The sequence below is a fragment of the Lygodium microphyllum genome, chromosome 20, assembly GCF_053477565.2.
Source record: "Lygodium microphyllum isolate KBCC chromosome 20, Lygodium_microphyllum_v1.1.10, whole genome shotgun sequence".
Classification (NCBI taxonomy): Eukaryota; Viridiplantae; Streptophyta; class Polypodiopsida; order Schizaeales; family Lygodiaceae; genus Lygodium; species Lygodium microphyllum.
This window is the reverse complement of record NC_141154.1, coordinates 18,127,862-18,147,535: the sequence shown is the minus strand read 5'-3', so window position 1 is coordinate 18,147,535 and position 19,674 is coordinate 18,127,862. Positions and strand designations below refer to the sequence as shown.

The window sequence follows — 19,674 nt, the reverse complement described above, 5'->3', positions numbered from 1 at the left end:
ATAAGTCTTAACACCCCTTCTCAATCACAACCGTGAAAGCATTGAGTATATAGAGGTTGTTGTGAGCGGAACCTTGCTAAGTGTGGGCATACCACAAACAAGGTGAAACATTTAGAGGCTGTTGTAGGGAAACAAAACATTTTGCTAAGTGTGAGTACACCAAAGACATGGCAAAACATCTAGGGACTGTTACAAGGCCTCACTAAGTGTGTAGAGGCTGTGGTGCATAGTTTACATGCAGAGAACAAGGCTTATGATAATAATATTAAGGCAAGTACATACAAGGCTTAAAAAAGGTCTAGTAAAATTTGGAGACAAGGACCGATAGGCCCTTGTAGTTTTCTTTCAGCATAACAGATCTTCTTTCAAATATGACATTATAAGGTTTTTGTGGTTTTCTTTCAGCATAACAAATCTTCTTTTCCTTGTCCTTCACTTTGATGCTCTCCGCTTTGCTTGGTTATTCTTTGTCTTTTATCTTCTAGTCCCCCTCAAGCAAATAGGTCACGAGCTTTGGGTTTTTTATAATGATCGTGAGGGCTAAAACATCTTTAAAATCTTTAGATAGAATCATTGATTGCACTTGGATGTAGATAACTTCATTTCTTCTTGCAAGTAGAGCAAAAACATATTCTATCTAGTACAAGTGAGCAAGAAGTGTTGTGCCACTCTTCATAACAGGTACCCACATAAAAAACTTTATTCCCATGATTGAGGATCACCCTTAAATCTTTGAGTTTTGACCAACAAAAGAGTTGAAAGCAATTGTGTCAAAGGACACAAGTAATGGCAGTGTCAGATAACACTATGTAGTATCAAAAGATACTAGCTTGAATCTTAATGTTGGAATTTATGCTTGATCTTTAACTTGAATCTTCTTCTTGCTGATGGCTTTGTTGGGAACAGAGTGGTGCAGCAGTTCTGGAGTGGGAGTGACTTGGTCGAGCCAAGGAAAGTGAGAGAATGTAGAGTTTTATGGGATGTTGAGGGTCAGTGTCCAACTTCATATTGTGGGCAGTTAGCACCAGATCTTGGGCACCCAGTTTTGCCACATGCCATTGTTTTGGTCGAACCACTCTATATTTCTCTTGTAGGTTTCTATTTTTTTCTTAAGTTTGGGATGGCCATTTTTTAGCTCTTTCCTATTTATAGCCAGCAAACTGTACATACTTCATTCAAGATTCAAATTTCAGCACTTTGCGCTCACAACTTAAAATCATCCATCATTCTGGTACTCTCATATCCTTTATTCTCCTTCATGCTGTTCGCCCTTCCTTTGCACCTCAGTTTCTATAAAAACAGGGTATCTATATAGAGTTAAAACTGGGATACCATATGAAACTATTCCAAAAGGAATGAGCAGCCACAAAAAACCAAAGATCCAAATCTAATAAAATTGGCTAATTAACTGTTAACTAAGGGTAGAACTTTGTGTGTTTCTTACTGGCTTCTGTGATGGTGCTTGTAAGCAAGAGATGACCATAATGCTACCACTAAGGAAAAAAGAGAGACAGAAAAAAGTGGGTATGTTCTGCATATTTTGCCAATAGTTTCAAAAATCTGGTAACTTAAATGTAAATGAATACCGCATGGCAGTATTGATTTGGGTGTAATTACCATCATGGTTTGAGGTTATTGCTGAATAGTGTCAGATTGCTTGTCTAATCATCGGGTGACCTTCTGGGTTGCTTGTGTAGGATGTTTGGTGGTATAGATCGAAGCACGTTACCTAGTTATGGGGATAAGATCGGAAGCCTGCTTCTTTTTATGGGGACAGGTGGTTTGGCAGCGAGTGTTGCTGACGATGTTTTGGTGTATCAGCAATGCAGTAGGTTGTTTCCTCGATGATATTTGTTTTATTAGCAATACAGCATGTTTTGTTCATGCACAACATCAATGGGTTTAATGTGTTAAATGCCAACATGTTGTACTTACTGTACATGATGATAAGCTTTTTTGCTTCGTTGTATCTGTTAGCTTATCCATTAAAGGCAAGCATCACATTTTTGTAGCATATATAAGTGAGCCTCACAGGCTTTTGTGTATGGCATAAATCAAAATTGAAAAAGCTTTTGATATGAATGATGAAAATTTGTTGCACAATTTGTGGATAGAGTACAATTTGGGACAGACACAGAAAATAGCACTCCCAGAATGATGTGGCTGTAATTATGGAAACTTTTTGTTTATATGTCATGGCTGCTGATTTGAAGTCATCAAAAGGAAATTCCAAATTGTTTCTTCTTGGATAATGTGATTGACACTCTGTTTTATGGCCAGGTGATCAATTCAGTGGATCAGAAAGTTGGACAACTTGGATGTCTTATTCACTAGAAAGTAGCTCAATCACCAGGAAGCTTATTGAAGCTCTTAACTTGCCACTCCACATGATGTTTTTTTCCCCAAGAAGAGAAATTTATACTGAAAACACTCTAGGGAAAGTCTCTTAAGGTAATTAAAAAGTACAAGATTCTTTAAAGAGCACAAAATAATAAGGAAACAAAGGAAATGACTCCTGGTTATTTACACCAAGGAGGAATGGAGTACAAAGCTATTGGAATAATCATTTTGTTGGGAACAAAGGGCCCTCTTGCCTTTTATATGTGCTCGGGTGTGAACACACCCTTAGCACACTTGTACTTTCATATATATATATCTATCTAAAAACCTAAAGAGGTACACTTGTCATTGTACCCACAAGTCGTGCTCACTCTCCTCGCTACTGTACACTCTCTTTCACTCTCTTTGCTGCTAGCAAGCACTGTGTGTCTCGATCCTCGCACCTTGGAGCTCAACAAACTGGTATTAGAGCAGGCAAGGAGTGTACGCCTCTTGAGACGTCAGGTGTGAGCTGGGTGAGGAGGCGACTGCTAGGGCGGTAGTTCCAGGTCGCGAGTAGGTAGGCGGGACAAGTCGAAGGCAGGCTCGTGTGCAGGAGAGGTAGTCGACAGGTGCAAGAGAGTGCGATAGGACTGACAAAGTCTAAGTCAACGGGCTGCAGACATGGGTGACAGGACTGACGGGGGTGTGCAGTCGCGACTGACGGGCGTGTGTGGCAGGCAACGGGATTGCGAGCTGATGACCTGCTGATAGGTCAACGCGTCAAGCCCGATGGACGGACTCCCTTTTTTGTCATTTTTTGCCAAATTCTTGCAAATTTTCCTCTTCCACTACCGAGCGTTTGTGCACATAAGCACAACGTTCAGATTTGTGCAATCTTGGCCCGAAAATTTGAGGCTTTTCTCAGATTTGGAGATTGTGATGCAAAGCAAGACCATTTGTCTCAAAAATTGCAGGAATTTGTGACATTGATGCACATTGGACCCCGTGCAATTTGGGGCTTTTGCTGTTTGGGCAAAATTTGTGCATCATTTGGTCATTTTATGTACATGTGGGTTTAATTCCATGCAATTTGGACATCTAGCACTTGGAAAAATTTGGGGGTTTGGTTGAAATTGCTCTATTTTGGCAAAATTGGTATGTTCTATGCATGTCAGAGATAGTGCAGATGTATAATTGATGCTTTGAACACAAAAATTTGGGGCTTTTTACCGTGTGTGCCAAATTTTGTGCCCGTGGGTGCATGTAAAACAGAAATTGCAGCTAAAATTTGGGACTTCTCATGTAATGTGATGTATTTGTCCTTAGAACAGCTGTAATCAGTGGTGGAGTGCTGTAGCACAAGGTTTGGTGCTTATGAAAATTTATTTTCAGATCTGAAATTTCTGCTTCTACGTGGTTATTTATTGTTGGTAGGTACTTGTTTGTACCTTGGTCTCTTGTATGACAGTTTGGGCCTGCATTTACTGAATTTTTGGGTCACATTTGGGCTGAAAATCATGGCTAGTAGCAGTGACAACAGTAATCTCATGCACATTAAGAAGCTTGAAGGAGCACATAACTTTGCAGTCTGGCAAAAACAATGCTACAATATCCTGTTGCAGAAGAAGCAGGCAAAGCCGATTAAGACCAAAGGGGCAGAGCCTGCAGATATGGAACAAGAAGATTGGGATGAGATAAATGAGCTTGCACGCTCAACCATCGAGTTATCGATTTTTGATACCTTGCTGTTTAACATTGAAGGTTTGGATTCTGCATATGCTATTTGGACTCGATTGGAAGAATTGTATGCATAGAAGAGTGCCACAAGCAAAGTGTATTGGCTGAAAAAGCTTATGGATTTGCATATGAAAGAGGGTAGAGCAATGCCTACTCACTTAAGTGAGTTTAACTCCATTTTCAACCAGCTGGTTGCCTTGAAGTTCTTGATTGATGAAGAATTTAATGCTATGTTCTTGCTTTGCACTCTATTAGAGAGTTGGGATATATTCAGGATTGGTATGAGTAATTCCAATGCGATTCTTTTGTATACTGATGTAGAGAGTGCTCTACTCATGGAAGAAATGAATCGGCAGAACAATGCATCCAGTAAGTCTTTCAGTGCTTTGCATATTAGGGGCAGATCACAGCAAAAAGGCAAATCTAATAGCAAGGGATACAGTAAATCACGTGGCAAGGATGTTGAATACCATCATTGTGGTAAGAAGGGTTACTTTAAACGTGATTGCTACAAATGGAAGAAAGAAGGAAAGGGCAAGAAGATAGATAATAGCAAGGAAGAGAAGAAAGAGAGTTAGTCTAAGAAGAGTAGTGTCAAAATTGAATAGGTGAATGTAGTCACTCATGACAGTGACATTGGGAATGACGCACTCTTGGTCTCTTCACACTTTAGTGCACATACTTTACTTGCAGATACAGATGATGACATGCATACTTGGATTTTAGATTCAAGTGCTTCCTTTCATGACACCTCTCATCATGAGTGGTTCATTGACTATACAGGTTGTCGACATGGTGTTGTCCATCTTGGGGACAACTATACATGTGACATTGCAGGTATTGGTAGTGTGCAGTTGCAGTTTCAGCATCGTTCTGTCTTCACACTTCAGCATGTACGGCATGTAGCTCGGCTCAAGAAGAGCTTGATTAGCACAGGACAGCTAGATGACGATGGATTTCATACTTTTTTTGGTGATGGGAAATGAAAGATCTGAAAGGGATCTAGAGTGATTGCCAGAGGTTGTAAAAGTGATACCTTGTATCCTCTCCATGTTTCTTTGTGGCATGGCCGGTTGGGACACATGAGTCAAATTGGAATGAAAGTGCGCTCTCGTTTGGGTTACTTGTCTTGTCTTCGTTATGCTGATTTTGAGCATTGTGATCATTGTGTTTATGGTAAACATGCACAGACGTCTCATAAGAAGTCTCTTTTGCTAAAATCTTCTTCTCTAGAGTTAGTACCTTCTGATGTATGTCAGATGCCAGGGTTATCTTTAGGGGAAAATAAATATTTTGTCACCTTTGTTGATGATGCTATACGGAAGGTATGGATTTATCCTATTCGTAGCAAGAATGAAGTGCTTGACAAGTTTAAAAAATTCTTGGCATTGGTTGAAAATCAAACTGATAAGATACTTAAGTGTCTTCGCTCTGACAATGGTGGGGAGTATGTGTCCAAGGCCTTTTAGACATTTTGTGACAGCAAAGGGATAAAGAGGGAGCTCACTGTCCCTCATAATCCACCTCAAAATAGAGTTGCAGAGCGTATGAATCGGACCATACAGGATAAGGTCCGTATGATACTATCTCTTGTTGTATTATTCCATGGTTTTTGAGCAGAGGTTGTTATGACAGCCGTACACTTGATTAATTAGTCACCAAATAGGTATTTGGGGGGGGGGGGGGAGTTTCCCAAGAAGTATGGTTGGGCAAGCCACCTTCGTATGCACACTTGAAAGTGTTTGGCTGTGAAGCATTTGTGCACATTCGTAAAGAAAAACGCAACAAACTTAAGCCAAAGTCTTGTAAATGCATTTTCCTAGGATATCGTGACAAGGGTGAAATGGGGTATAGACTATGGGACCCCGAGAAAACGAAAGTAGTACGTAGCAATGATGTTATCTTCCGAGAAGATCGCATGCATAAACAACTCGAAAAGATTGAGGTCCGTAGGGTTGTATTTCGGTAGGAAATACCTTTTGGACAGCAAAATGTGCTTGCTGTACAGCAGCAAATACCTACAATAAATGAACCTACAAATGCAAAAAATAATGCTGGAAATGATCAGCCAGCTATTGCCCATGATAATGAGCCACAAGATGTGCAGGAACAGCCAGGACAACAAGCTGTTAATGCTGATTTGCAGGCTGAAATGCTAGGACAGCAAGCTGAAAATGCTCAACAGCCAGCAAACAATGATAATTGGGCAGGAGATCGTCTAGGGCTATTAGACAACTTGATAGATTTGTTCTTGGTGCAAACAATGTGGCTGATTATGTCATGTTGACAGACTGTGGTGAACCGACTTGCTTCAAGGAAGCAATGGACAGACATGACATCAAGAAATGGTATAAAGCCATGTTGTTAGAGATGGAATCTCTTGAGAAAAATGGCACTTGGGACTTGGTGCAGTTGCCTAAAGGACAGAAAACCCTTCCATGTAAATGGGTTTACAAGATGAAGGTCGCTTTTGGTTCCTCGCCAAAGTACAAAGCAAGATTGGGTTGCGAAGGGGTACAAGCAGGAACATGGAGTTGACTTTGATGAGATCTTCTCTCTTGTAGTCAAGATGACTGCATTGAGAATCATTTTGGGCTTGGTTGCAGCTGAAGATATGGAGCTCATACAGATGGATGTAAAGACTGCATTTTTACATGGTGATTTGCATGAAGATATATATATGTAGCAACTTGAGGGGTTTGTGGCACAAGGGAAAGAGAAGATGGTATGTAAACTCAATGTAGGGACCGATTAGGCACGGAGATTGAGAGACTATCGTTGCGTGTAGTGAGAGACAGAGAGAGTAGAGTAGAGAGTGAGCACGTTTTTAGGTACAATGACAGTGTGTACCTTTAGGTTTTTAGATAGATACGTATGTGTAAATACAAGTGCTAAGGGTGTATTCACACCCGAGGACATTTAAAAGGCACGAGGCCTTTATTCCCAACAACCTCCCATCTAAAGGTAATGTGCCTTAAGAGGAGAAAAGAGTTAGCTAAGTTTAGGTATGTACAAAGCTAAAATACATATATCTATCCAACTCCCATAATCTGTCGACAATGAGCAAACCGCTCTACTGGAAGACTCTTCGTGAGAAGGTCTGCAGGGTTATCATCCATATGCACTTTGACAAGCTCAATGCTCTTGCTGTCAAGTACATCTCTAATGAAGTGGTACTTCACTTGTATGTGCTTTGTCTTTGCATGAAAGACAGGATTCCGTGCTAGCATGATAGCACTCTGAATATTACAATGAAGAACAAGTAACTTTGAGATGCCAAGCTCTCCCACCAGACGTGAAAGCCATAAAGCCTCCTTGCATGCCTCAGTGGCAGCTACATACTCTGTCTCTGTAGTAGACAATGCAACCCACTTTTGTAGCCTAGAGGTCCAAGAGACTGCTCCTCCTGTGAAAGTAAACACATACCCAGAAGTGGATTTCCTGCAGTCCGCATGACGAGCATAGTTTGCATCCGTAAAGCCAACAACAGATGCCTTTTGCTTTCCAAAGCAGATGCACAACTCCTTTGTGCCTTTGAGGTATCTCATATTACCTTTCACTGCATCCCAATGCTTCTTGCCAGGGATTGCCATGTATCTGCTAACCACTCCCACTACAAAGGCAATGTCAGGATGTGTAGCAACCATAGCATACATGAAACTGCCAACAGCTGAAGCATATGGTATCTTGGCCATTCAGCCTTCTCATCATTAGATGTAGGGCTGTCCTCTACACTAAGTTTCACATATGGAGGCAATGGAACCCCAATTGTTTTCCCCTCCTCCATATGGAAACGCTACAAAATTTTGGAGATATACTCTTGCTGAGTGAGATAGAGTAATCCTTTTTATCTATCTCTGAGTATTTGAATGCCAAGAATGTGATTTGCATCACCAAGATCCTTCATGTCAAAGCTGCCATGAAGACTTTGCTTCAATGAATCCAAGGCATGAGTATCCCTGTCAGCAATCAACATGTCATCAACATACAAAATCAAAATAATCAGGATGCCATCTACTGTCTTCTTGGTGTATAAGCAGTGATCCACTTGACTTCTATGAAAGCCTTGGGATTGCATGAATGTATCAAACTTATGATACCATTCTCTTGGTGCTTGTTTCAGTCCATATAAACTCCTTTTGAGTTTACATACCATTTGTTTTTTCCCTTGTTCAACAAACCCTTTAGGCTGCTGCATATTTATGTCTTCATGTAGATCACCATGTAAAAACATAGTCTTTACATCCATCTATATGAGCTCCATATCCTCAACTGCAACCAAGCCTAAAATGGTTCTCAATGTAGTTATCTTGACTACATGAGAGAAAATCTCATCAAAATCAATTCCATGCTCTTGCTTGTACCCCTTTGCAACCAATCTTGCTTTGTACTTTGGTGAGGAACCAGAAGTTACCTTCATCTTGTAAACCCATTTGTATGGAAGGGTTTTCTGCCCTTTAGGCAATTGCACCAAGTCCCAAATGCCATTTTTTTCAAGAGATTCCATCTATGAAAACATGGCTTTATACAATTTCTTGGTGTCCTGTCTGTCCATTGCTTCCTTGAAGCAAGTCGATTCACCACAGTCTGTCAACATGACATAATCAACCACATTAATTGTACTAGGAACAAACCTGTCAGGTTGTCTAGTAGCCCTAGACGATCTCCTAACCCAATGGTCATTGTTTGCTGGCTGTTCTTGCAAATTTCCATTTTCAACATGCTGTCTTGGCATTTCAGCCTGCAAATCAGCATTAACAGCTTGCTGTCGTGGCTGTTCTTGCACATGTAATGGCTCATTTTCATGGGCAATAGTTGGCTGATCATTTCCAACATCATTTCCTGCATTTACAGGTTCATTTATAGCAGGTATTTGCTGCTGTACAGCGGGCACATTTTGCTGTCCAAAAGGTATTTCTTCCCGAAATACAACCCTACGGATCTCCTCAGTCTTTTCGGGCTGTTTGTGCATGCGATCTTCTCGGAAGATAATGCCATTGCTGTGTACTACTTTCCTTTTCTCGGGATCCCACAATCTATACCCCATTTTACCCTCGTCACCATATCCTAGGAAAATGTATTTACAGGACTTTGGCTCAAGTTTGTTGCGTTTTTCTTTATGAATGTGCACAAAGGTCTCGCAGCCAAATACTTTCAGTTGAGCATATGAAGGTGGCTTGCTCGACCACGCTTCTTGGGGAACTCCCCTCCCCCCCCTCCCCCACCTCCCCCAAAAGACCTGTTTGGTGACCGATTAATCAAGTGAACGGTTGTCATAACAGCCTGTGCTCAAAAACCATGGGGTAATGCAGCATGAGACAGCATCGTATGGACCTTATCCTGTATGGTCGGATTCATACGCTTTGCAACTCCATTTTGGGGCGGATTATGAGGGGCAATGAGCTCCCTCTTTATCCCTTTGCTGTCACAAAATGCCTAAAAGGCCTTGGACACATATTCCCCACCATTGTTAGAGCGAAGACACTTAAGTGTCTTATCTGTCTGATTTTCAGCTAATGCCAAGAATTTTTTAAACTTATCAAGCACTTTATCCTTGCTACGAATGGGATAAACCCATACCTTCCGTGTAGCGTCATCGACAAAGGTGACAAAATATTTCTTTTCTCCTAAAGATAATTCTAGTATTTGATATACATCCGAATGTACTAACTCTAGAGGAGAAGATTTCAAAGAAAGAGGCTTTTTGTGAGACTTCTGTGCATGTTTGCCATAAATGCAATGAACACAATGCTCAAAATCAGCATAACGAAGACAAGGCAAGTAACCCAAACGAGAAAGCACTTTCATTCTTGTTTACTTATGTGTCCCAACCGGCCATGCTACAAAGAAACGCTTGGTTGCTCGGTCACAGCAACAACATGGTCACGCACACTAGATACATGAAGTGGATACAAAGTATCACTATTGCAACCTCAGGCAATAACCCTAGATCCCTTACAGATCTTCCATTTTCCATCACCAAAGGTGGTATAAAAACCATCATTATCTAGCTGCCCTGTGCTAATCAAGCTATTCTTGAGCTGAGGTGCATGCCATACATGCTGAAGCGTAAAGACAGACCCATGCTGAAACTGTAATTGCACACTGGCAATACTCGCAATCTCACATGCATAGTTGTCCCCAAGATGGACAACACCATGTCGACCCCCTGTATGGGCGGAAAGTCACTCACGATGAGAGGTGACATGAAAGGAAGCACCTGAATCAAGAATCGAGGTATGCATGTCATCATCTGTATTTGCAAGTAAAGCATGTGCACCAAAGTGTGAAGAGACAAAGAGTATATCACTCCCACTGTCACTGTCATGAGTGACTACATTCACCTCTTCAATTTTTACACTGCTCTTCTTAGGCTGACTGTCCTTCTTCTCTTCCTTGCTATCATCTGTCTTCTTGCCTTTTCCTTTCTCTTTCTTCCATTTGTAGCAGTCACGTTTAAAGTGACCCTTCTTGCCACAATGATGACATTCAACATCTTTGCCATGTGATTTACTGCGTCCCTTGCCATCATATTTGCCCTTTTGCTGTGATTTGCCCCTAGTATGCAAAGCATTGGAAGACTTACTGGATGCATTGTTATGCCGATTCATCTCTTCCATAAGTAGAGCACTCTCTACATCAGCATACAAAAGGATTACATTAGAATTGCTCATAGCAATCCTGAATGTATCCCAATTCTCTGGTAGAGTGCAAAGTAAGACAGTAGCCTTAAATTCCTCATCAATCATGAACTTCAAGGCAACCAGCTGGCTGAAAATGGAGTTAAACTCACTTAAATGAGTAGACATTGCTGTACCCTCTTTCATACGCAAATCCATAAGCTTTTTCAACCCATACGCTTTGCTTGCAGCACTCTTTTGTGCATACAGTTCTTCCAGTCTAGTCCATATAGCATATGCAGAATCCAAACCTTCAATGTTGAACATCAAGGCATCAGAAATCGATAGCTCTATGTTTGAGTGTGCAAGCTCATTTAACTCATCCCAATAGTCCTGATCCATGTCTGCAGGCTTTGCCCCTTTGGTTTTGATCGGCTTTGCCTGCTTCTTTTGTAATAGGATATTGTAGCACTGCTTTTGCCAAACTGCAAAGTTATGTGCGCCTTCAAGCTTCTTTATGTGCATCTGATTATTGCTGTCATGGCTGCCAGCCGTGATTTTCAGCCCAAATGTGACAAAAAAACAGCAAATGCAGGCCCAAAACTGTCAGCCAAGTGACCAAGGTACAAACAAGTACCAATCAGCAATAAATGACCATGCAGAAGCACAGATTTCAGATCTGTAATTAAATTTTCAGAAGCTCCAAACCATGTCTACAGCATTATCCAACTGATTACAGCTGTTGCAAGGGCATATGCATCACGTTACATGAGGAATTGCAAAATTTCAGCTGCAATTGCTGTTGTGCATGTATCCACGGGCATAAAATTTGACACGAACGGTCAAAAGCCCCAAAATTTTGTGCTCAAAGCATCAAACACACATCTGCATTTCCTCTGTCATGCATAGGACAAGCTAGTTTTACCAAAATAGAGCAATTTCAGTAAAACTCCCAAAATTTACCAAGTGTTGATGCCCAAATTGCGCGGGATTCAACCGGATGTACATAAAATGACCAAATGCTGCACAAATTTTGCCCAAACTGCAAAAGCCCCAAATTGCACGGGGTCCAATGTGCATCAATGTCTAGAAATTGGGTAAATTTCAGCCCAATTTGCGCATGTACATTAAAAGCCCCAAATGTCGGGGACAAAATGTCACAAATTCCTGCAATTTCTGAGGCAGATATCATTGTTGCATCTTGCTCGCACCAAATCTAGACAAATCCCCAAATTTCCGAAGTCCTGCGTGCACTAATTTCAGTGAAATTAAAGGAATTTCACTAAAATGTGAAAAGCCCCAAAATTCCCTTTGCTTTGCATAAAGTTCCTGAATCTTTTCCCATAGATTCCATGCACTCTGATCTTCATCGTTAACAACATTATTGTGGATCTCTTCAAAGAGTGATAAAATGATAGTGGACTTGCATAGTGCATCTTAATCTGCCCAGTCATCATCATCCATGTTCTCGGATTTAATACCCTTGTTTCTTAGCGGCTTAATCTACAATTTCCGCACCAAAACTTGCCATATTTGAGACTTCTAGTAGCCATAGTTGGTGCTATCTAACTTGACAATGTTAAACAAAGCCGTATCTTTGAGATGACTAGCCATAATGAGTCAAACAGGGAGATGATGTAGAAAATAGGCTGCTATAATTAGCAGGAAACACGCCAAAACCACTGCCAAAACAAGCTGAAAATAAGAGAAATTGCTCAAATGACCAGCTGTCCACCAAATATGACCAAAAGGGTGTTAAACAATAATGATTGCCTTGAGTAAATACTCACAGTCCGCAATTTACAGCTTGCTGCAATAAATCACAGCAGTAGGTAAAATAAGACAAAGGTGGAGCTATCACTCATACATGATCAACTGCAACTGCCAAGAAGCAAATACATCTAACAATGAGTGAAAACGAGCAATGGGCACCAAGAACTATCAACCAAGTAGGGTGCCAGACAAGATACATCTCATAGACATAAAAGTCATGCATGTAACAAGTCTTGGGGTAACAAAAGAGACCAAGCACAGGCACAACTGATAGACTAGTGTAAGTAAAGCTCAATATAGAGCCATTCAAGCTACATACATAATTGAAGCCTGCCCAAGAGTAGGGCCAGATCAGCCCACCTAGCATGAACTGCATACATGAAGCGTAGAGAAAGCAGATACATGTCAATGTCCCACGATCTCATGCTTAACCGCAAAGTGAAGGCTCTATGTACATCCAAATAGGCCAGAATCTCCCACTACAAGGAAAGTCAAATGCAAACGGAGCAAGCACTGCTCTAATACATCAAGTACATATCATCAGACATCCAAGATCCAAGTAGGATACATCCGGAGCATAAATCCCAAAGTAGCTCAAGCCCGTAAAGCATAAAGCACTGAAGCTTCCAAAGTTGAGTAGTTGGCAACCAAATAGAGTGTTTAAGATCTCCAAAATGCTTAAATGCAATCACAAATGAAGCCCCAAATGTCGGTCAGACATAGACATTCCAAGTAGCATCCATTTCTGACATAAGCATCAAAGCATGAAGCCTAGATGTCAAGCATAGACAATAGGCATAAATTTTCACAAAGAATGCCAATTGTAGTCCAATGCTAGTTAGTGTAGATCAAAATAGAGCTTAATCACTTCTCAAAAGCATTCTGGAACCAAAACAAAGCTTTTTCCAACCGCTATATATATCCGTATGGTCAAATGAATCACTTGGGAAGCACCTGTAAGCAATAGGTAGAGCATATATTGACTAAATAGGCTTCATCCCTGGTTATTATAGCAGTAAATTCATTGTCAAAATTGAGTTAATTAGTTCTCAAATTAAGCTCAAAGCCACCTCAAATCATGGGCATATGATATACTAGTGTAGTAGCATCAATGGTACACATCAGTAGTGCATATAGAATCCCCGAATCATAGCTAGGAGCAATAGACATATAAAATCCTTGTTAAAAGAAGTTCAGCCTTGTTGTATATGGCAGTGAATACATTGTCAAATCAAGCTATTTCAGTACCAAAATTGGATCCAAATCCAATCCATAACACAAGCATATCATTCCCGTACACGTAGACATCACCCTAGCCTAATTGAACATCATAAGACCAATAAAGCTGACCATAGAAGCGTCAAACAGGGTGCTGCCCTATTTTATGACAGTCTATGGACTGTTATAAAAGTCCAAAATTGAAGCTTAAGGCTCAAATCGAAGGTTAAGAGTGGAAGGGTCAATGTCAAGCATCAAAACCAAGTATATAAGTGCTTGTATAGCTGCCCAATGAAGAAGATATTAGGAGATGAAAAACATGAGCTGTTGCTAAGAAAGGGCCTATTCCACGCAACGTGATGCTGCACCAATAGGGTGAGGGCTATGGGGAGCTACTTCAACTTCGAGAAGGCCCAAAGAGTGCCCAAGAAGAATGCAACCGATTGGAAGCTTGAATGGAGTGGCTATGGCTGCCAATAAAGAGACGACTGCTGTAGGTATTTGAATGGAAGTTGAGAGTGTGCCAGACCAAGCTCGAGCTCGCTAAGAAGAAGGCTTTGATACTAGTTGAAGGGAGGTGAGCCCTGAAGTGAAAGCACGAGCGGGAGCAAGAGCTATGGTGGAGAGAGAGAGAGAGAGAGAGAGAGAGAGAGAGAGAGAGAGAGTCCAAATGTGGGAATTCCAACAGTCACAATGTGTGACCGGCCTTCCCTTTATTCAAATGTTATTGAAAGAATAAAAAATGAAGTGACAATGATGGTCTCTTGCCGCTTGCAGTGTGGGGGTGCAGGTACTCTCTGTGTAGTAATACACGGGCAGCTAGGCAGAGGCGCCTTTACCTCCAACACTAGGTACTAGAATAATTATTAAATTAATTTTTAGAATTTATTTTTTGATAATTAATTTAAGAATCTAGATAATGTTAGAAAATGGGATTAGATGGTTGCTACTTGACAAAACTTGCCTATGTATGTGGAAAAATCGTTTTTGGGGACTATTGGAAGTTTATTCCAGTCATTATGAGAGAGAAGGAGGTTACTAGAGAGCAAGGAGATTCTGTTGATGTAATTTGTAGCCACCATGGATCATTCCTACAACAAGTGATAGCAATTTGGAGCCCTCCTATTTATAAACGAAGCATTTATTTGTAGCCATCAATTCCTTACACTACTGTGCCAATAATTTCTAGCTCTTTCTTTGCTATCTAGATATCTTTTCAGGCTGATTTTCAGATTTGTCTCTTTTCTTAACCTTTGACAACTTTTTATTTAGCTTCTCTCGGCAAAGAGGCATATAGTTATGATTTTTGCGTGCATTTGGACGTTAAGTAGCTATATGATCTTCTTGTTCGCATCGATAACAAATTAATGGTCCTCTAGGCTGTTGCTATTCATTCTGTCCCATCGTATTATAGAAGTTTCAAATTTTTCTCTTAAAAGGAGAATTTCTTTCGTGATTTCAATCATGATTATAAATGTTTCAGGGCATTGGAGGTTTTCTTTGGGTAGGCAAACCTCGTAGCCTAAATGGTTGGTTAGATGGTCCAATCTCATAAGCAGTATTATTCTTGTCCATATAATTGCAATTTTGTTCGCATTACCCATGCTTGTTGTTGCTCTTAACCTATCTTATGTCAACAATTTGTATCCAGATGTCCTATCTTTAGGCAAAATGTGTGAAATGGTATATGGTCTTTGAATCTTTTCCGTGTAGCCAGCTATAGCAATAGTCTCTATGAGCTAAGACATGCTAGAGACGATGGATTTTATGCTAAAATCCATGATTCCTTTGGGTGGCCCTCACATACATACTTTTCCACTTGCTTATGAAGGGGTATGCGACAATAAGAAGTGACAGGTAATAATGTATCCCAAAACTTCTTATTGCATTGCTCTAAATTATTGGATTTCTTTGTATCAAGCTTATTCCAAGTTGTCATGATGTCTATCTCAAAGGCACTTGTCAACCAATTTGATGCAAACATTTGCTTGAATTGTAGCCATGTTGATGGTGTTCTACCTTGTATTAAGAGTGTGGACCACCACTGCAATGCCTCTTCAAGAAAGTGGCTACCTTCCGAATCTCAGAGAATTCAATGAAGTTTTCCCCTAAATAGGCTTCATCAAGTTGTTGAATGAAAGTCAATTTTCAACCTATCTTGTGCACCACTGAAGAACTCAAACTTCACTTCTTTTCCACTCTCATCTAGGCTTTTTTAGCTCCTTTGGAAGTCAAGTTGTCATACACTGGCTGCTGCAAAACGGGTGCATTTGTTGTATTTACATCATGACTAAGTCCAAATGAGGCACTGGCCATGCTTAGTTCATGCATTAAAAACCCTTAGTGGTTAGAATAGTGTTGGATTTTGACACGCCGATACATCCCTTATGGTTTTGACATTGGTTATGATTCATGTGTGTGGATTGTAACTGGTTTAAGTGATTGAAATTTCATATGTAAAGGGCATAAGCATAGTTAAGCAATAGGTGCATATGTTGTTTGACTACGATACTAGCATGTATTTCCAATATTAGCAATGGGTGCTTTGGTGCTTTGCAGTGCAATTGAGGACGATTGCAATGATTTCAAGGGGGTGGTTTATCATAAGGATATGAAATTTTATTGCCAAGTAAAAGTTAATAAAATATGCTAATGTGACTTGCACATGTGAGATGCAAGTTAATTATTTCGTAGTGTGGAACCTTGGATCTCGAGATATTAGTTGGTACCAAAGGCAAAAGTCATAATAAGTTATGCCTAATAGATACTAGGTAGTACCCAATGTCAAATTTGGACCTAGACCAATTTATTGGCCACTAATGTCATTAGTAATATTAGAGACTAGGTATTAATTAATTAATTAATGTAAGTCTAAGGACTAATAATTGCTTAGGGATACTTGGAAAATAAATTGGCCTAGCTATTTTAATTATTGGCTAGTGGAATTATTTGTCTGGACACTAGAATAATTATTAAATTAATTTTCAAAATTAATATTTTAAACATTAATTTAAAAAACTGGATAGTGCTAGAAATAGGGATTAGAAGGTTGCCACTTGGCAAAACTTGGTTATACAAGTTAAAAAAACGTTTTTGGGGGTTGGTGAAAGTCTATTCTAGCCATTGAGAGAGTAGGTTGTTAGAGAGCAAGGAGATGCTACTAGTGTGATTTCCAACGATGAGGGACCATTCCTACAGTAGGTGATAGCAATTTGGAGCCCTCCAGGAGTAGGTGACAACCACCCAAGGTTCTACTGGTGCAAGTGATAGCATATAGGAGGCCAGTCAACCAATTATACATTTGGGGCTGAATTTGTCTTTCAAGGAGGCCACTTGCAAACTAGCACACCTCCAAGCAAACCAAGTGGCAAATTGGTTTGGAGGTGTGCTAGTCAGTTTTGATAGCAAGAGGCACTTGGATTAGGGAAGGAGATTAGAGGATCTCAATTGTACTCCATCCATTGCAATAGAAGTTAAAGAAATACCACAAGGGGTGCTAGTTATGGGGCCAATAGGTTGTCCAATCTTCAAAATCGTATGGTAAAGTGTGCATTTCAGTTTTTGTGAATTTATTAATTGTTGTAATTAAGTGCTTAATCAGGTTTCCACCACCCTTTTTGAAAAGGAAGGCTGGTTTCATCTGACCTACATTACAGCAGGTTAGGAAGTTCTGCCATATTTCCCTATTGATAGGGCTGGTCTCCACTTTTCTCATCATTGACCACCAGCCTTGTCTTTCGCCTTCAGTTTCAGCCATTGTCATCTTCTTTCCTCTCTCTCCTCATTCACATTCTCTCTCTCATGCCTTGGTAGTCTGACATCCTCATTGTCGTGATCAGTTATATGCTATTGTTCAAGTCTGAACTTTGAATATGTTTGTTTTGTACAGACAGAGCGAATGGCAAAGGGAAATCTATAGGAATTAATATCACATAATTGAAGGATGAGTTCTTTCCCTACCCTAGCGCTTCCCTGCACTAGTAGAGTCTTCTAGGAAAGCACTTATGTCAAAGGTCTGGATATGGAATTTTTGGAGCGAGTTTTGTAGCCTCAAAAACACATTTCATTACACTACAATGAGGACATGAAACAGGTTAGAGGCTTGTTTTAGGCCAAATTGACACCATGAAAGCATTGCTATTTTCAGACTTCCTTTGCTGTTAGGGGTTTTTCCTTTATATAATGTCTTCTCATTTTCCTTTTTGTAAGACAGGAAAGTTCATAGAACCAATAACCCTGTCACAAAAAAATTCAGTCAGTGGATTCATATCTTCAACACAGATATAAGAAGCTGGCTACAGAAATCCTTTGGTTTCTTAACAGAAATGAAAACACCTAAATTACAGGGTTACGGAAATACTTTTGTTCCCTAAAGTGACATGAAAATACCTTTAGATGCCTGGTCATAAAATGAGCAGACCTACCGGATCAAATAGCAATGAATGGGTTCTAACAAAAATCTTATTTTCAGTAATGTTTCTTTTGCAAAGGTTTTATTGTAGTTTGAGATGTTGATTGTTCATATCACATGTAGCTCAATGGCTTCAGGTGCTGATTTGCTAAAGGATCTTAATATTTTATGCATATAGGAAGGCTCTAGAAAAAGCTTCAGCCAATGTGAGGCTAAAGGAATTGTTGGGTGGTGACATCAAGCAAGGAAGTTGGTATGAAGCAAGGATTGGCTTTGCACACGAGGGTTGCCATATATCATGTAGTTTTCCTGTCCAGGGTTGTAGAGGGGCTGGAGATATCAGGTTGCAAGCTGCCCGCCCCAAAGGTATGGATGACAATAATACAATGCTGAACCTGTCAATGTTTTCAATTTGTCTTCTTCCAGCTGATAGCAGTCTACCCAACTTCAAACATTCAATGGCATTTCTGCAGGAAAGGAACTGTGGAAGAAACTTCTAAACACTGAACCTTTGGAGCTTCTCATAGTGGAAGCATATGTACCTGCGCCAGATGGTGAGAGCACTCATATAGAGTGTATTCCTTTGGCTTGAGCACACTGGTCAACAACTCGAATGATTGTGCATACCTGAATCCACCTGTGGTGCATGAAATGGTAGCAATGTATATATCAACTACTGCTACAGGGAACCTTCCATTACACCGATAATGTCTCTAGCAGTTTTTTCCCATTACTTTTAGATAATGATAGGAAGTTTTAAAAAAGGCTCCAGTTCAGAAAACTTCTGGTTGTGACATTGTCTGGAAATGGTCAATGAGCTTCATGTAGTTCTGCAGACATTCTGATGGTGCTGGTTCACAAAAATACTTCTGGTTCTGGCTGTATAGAGTAGCAGTTTTCATAGCTTTGACGTAATTATGCCCCTTGTGGAAATATCAATATCTTGAAATCGAAGTCTTGATTTTCAGAAGTCCTGTAGAGAACAATTATGTAGGCTAAATTACATCCTGGGATGTAGATTTGGGTGAAGCACTCGCTATCGGGTTAAGTAGACTAATGCTTTGTCCTTAGTTATGGTAAAGGTGAGATCACACGAACAATTGGTTCAAAGTTAAAATCTGTCAAAACATTGACTTACCAGTGATATTGATTCCTAGACTCATATTCTTGTTGAGATGGCAAGCTCAACACATGTAGACATTGATGATGGACCGTCTAGTTAGATGTGTCCTCATGTTTACACTTAGCATGTAGGTGGTCATTATGATGCTCGTATGGTCACTAACTTATCACTTATTATATTTGGTTTGTTGCACTTGTCTATAGTTGGTATAGTCATAGTGCCGGTCGATTAGTATAGTTAGTTATGCATTGTTTGACTTAGTAGGCCACTTTGTTATATCTTATTTGTACTTCGTGTACATCATATTGTGTGAAAAAGAAGAAGAAACCAACAAGAAAATGTTTTGGCATTTATCTCTCTTTTTGTGTTCTTGAGTGAGCATTCTCTTGTATTTACGGTGTGTTTGGTGCAGTAGCTCAAGCAGGTTCCTCCATCACAGGATTCATGACAGTTCTAACATTACATGATGT

The 19,674-nt window shown here is 40.1% G+C and overlaps 1 protein-coding gene across 2 annotated transcripts in view; it reads left to right on the top strand.

Annotated features, from left to right (window-relative positions):
* LOC148018708 (cytochrome oxidase complex assembly protein) overlaps positions 1 to 18,984 on the top strand; it is a 28,831-nt gene extending 9,847 nt beyond the window's left edge. The window contains exons 1-4 of one of the 2 annotated variants that reach the window (XM_087660643.1): positions 1,122 to 1,231; positions 1,698 to 1,832; positions 18,260 to 18,447; positions 18,555 to 18,984. In XM_087660643.1, coding sequence (XP_087516769.1) covers positions 1,699 to 1,832; positions 18,260 to 18,447; positions 18,555 to 18,673 — 441 coding nt within the window. In that variant the 5' untranslated portion in view covers positions 1,122 to 1,231; position 1,698 and the 3' untranslated portion in view covers positions 18,674 to 18,984. Of the gene's footprint in view, positions 1 to 1,121; positions 1,232 to 1,697; positions 1,833 to 18,259; positions 18,448 to 18,554 lie in introns of those variants that run through there. The other variant, XM_087660641.1, reaches the window with a different exon arrangement.
* Positions 18,985 to 19,674: the final 690 nt, after the last annotated feature.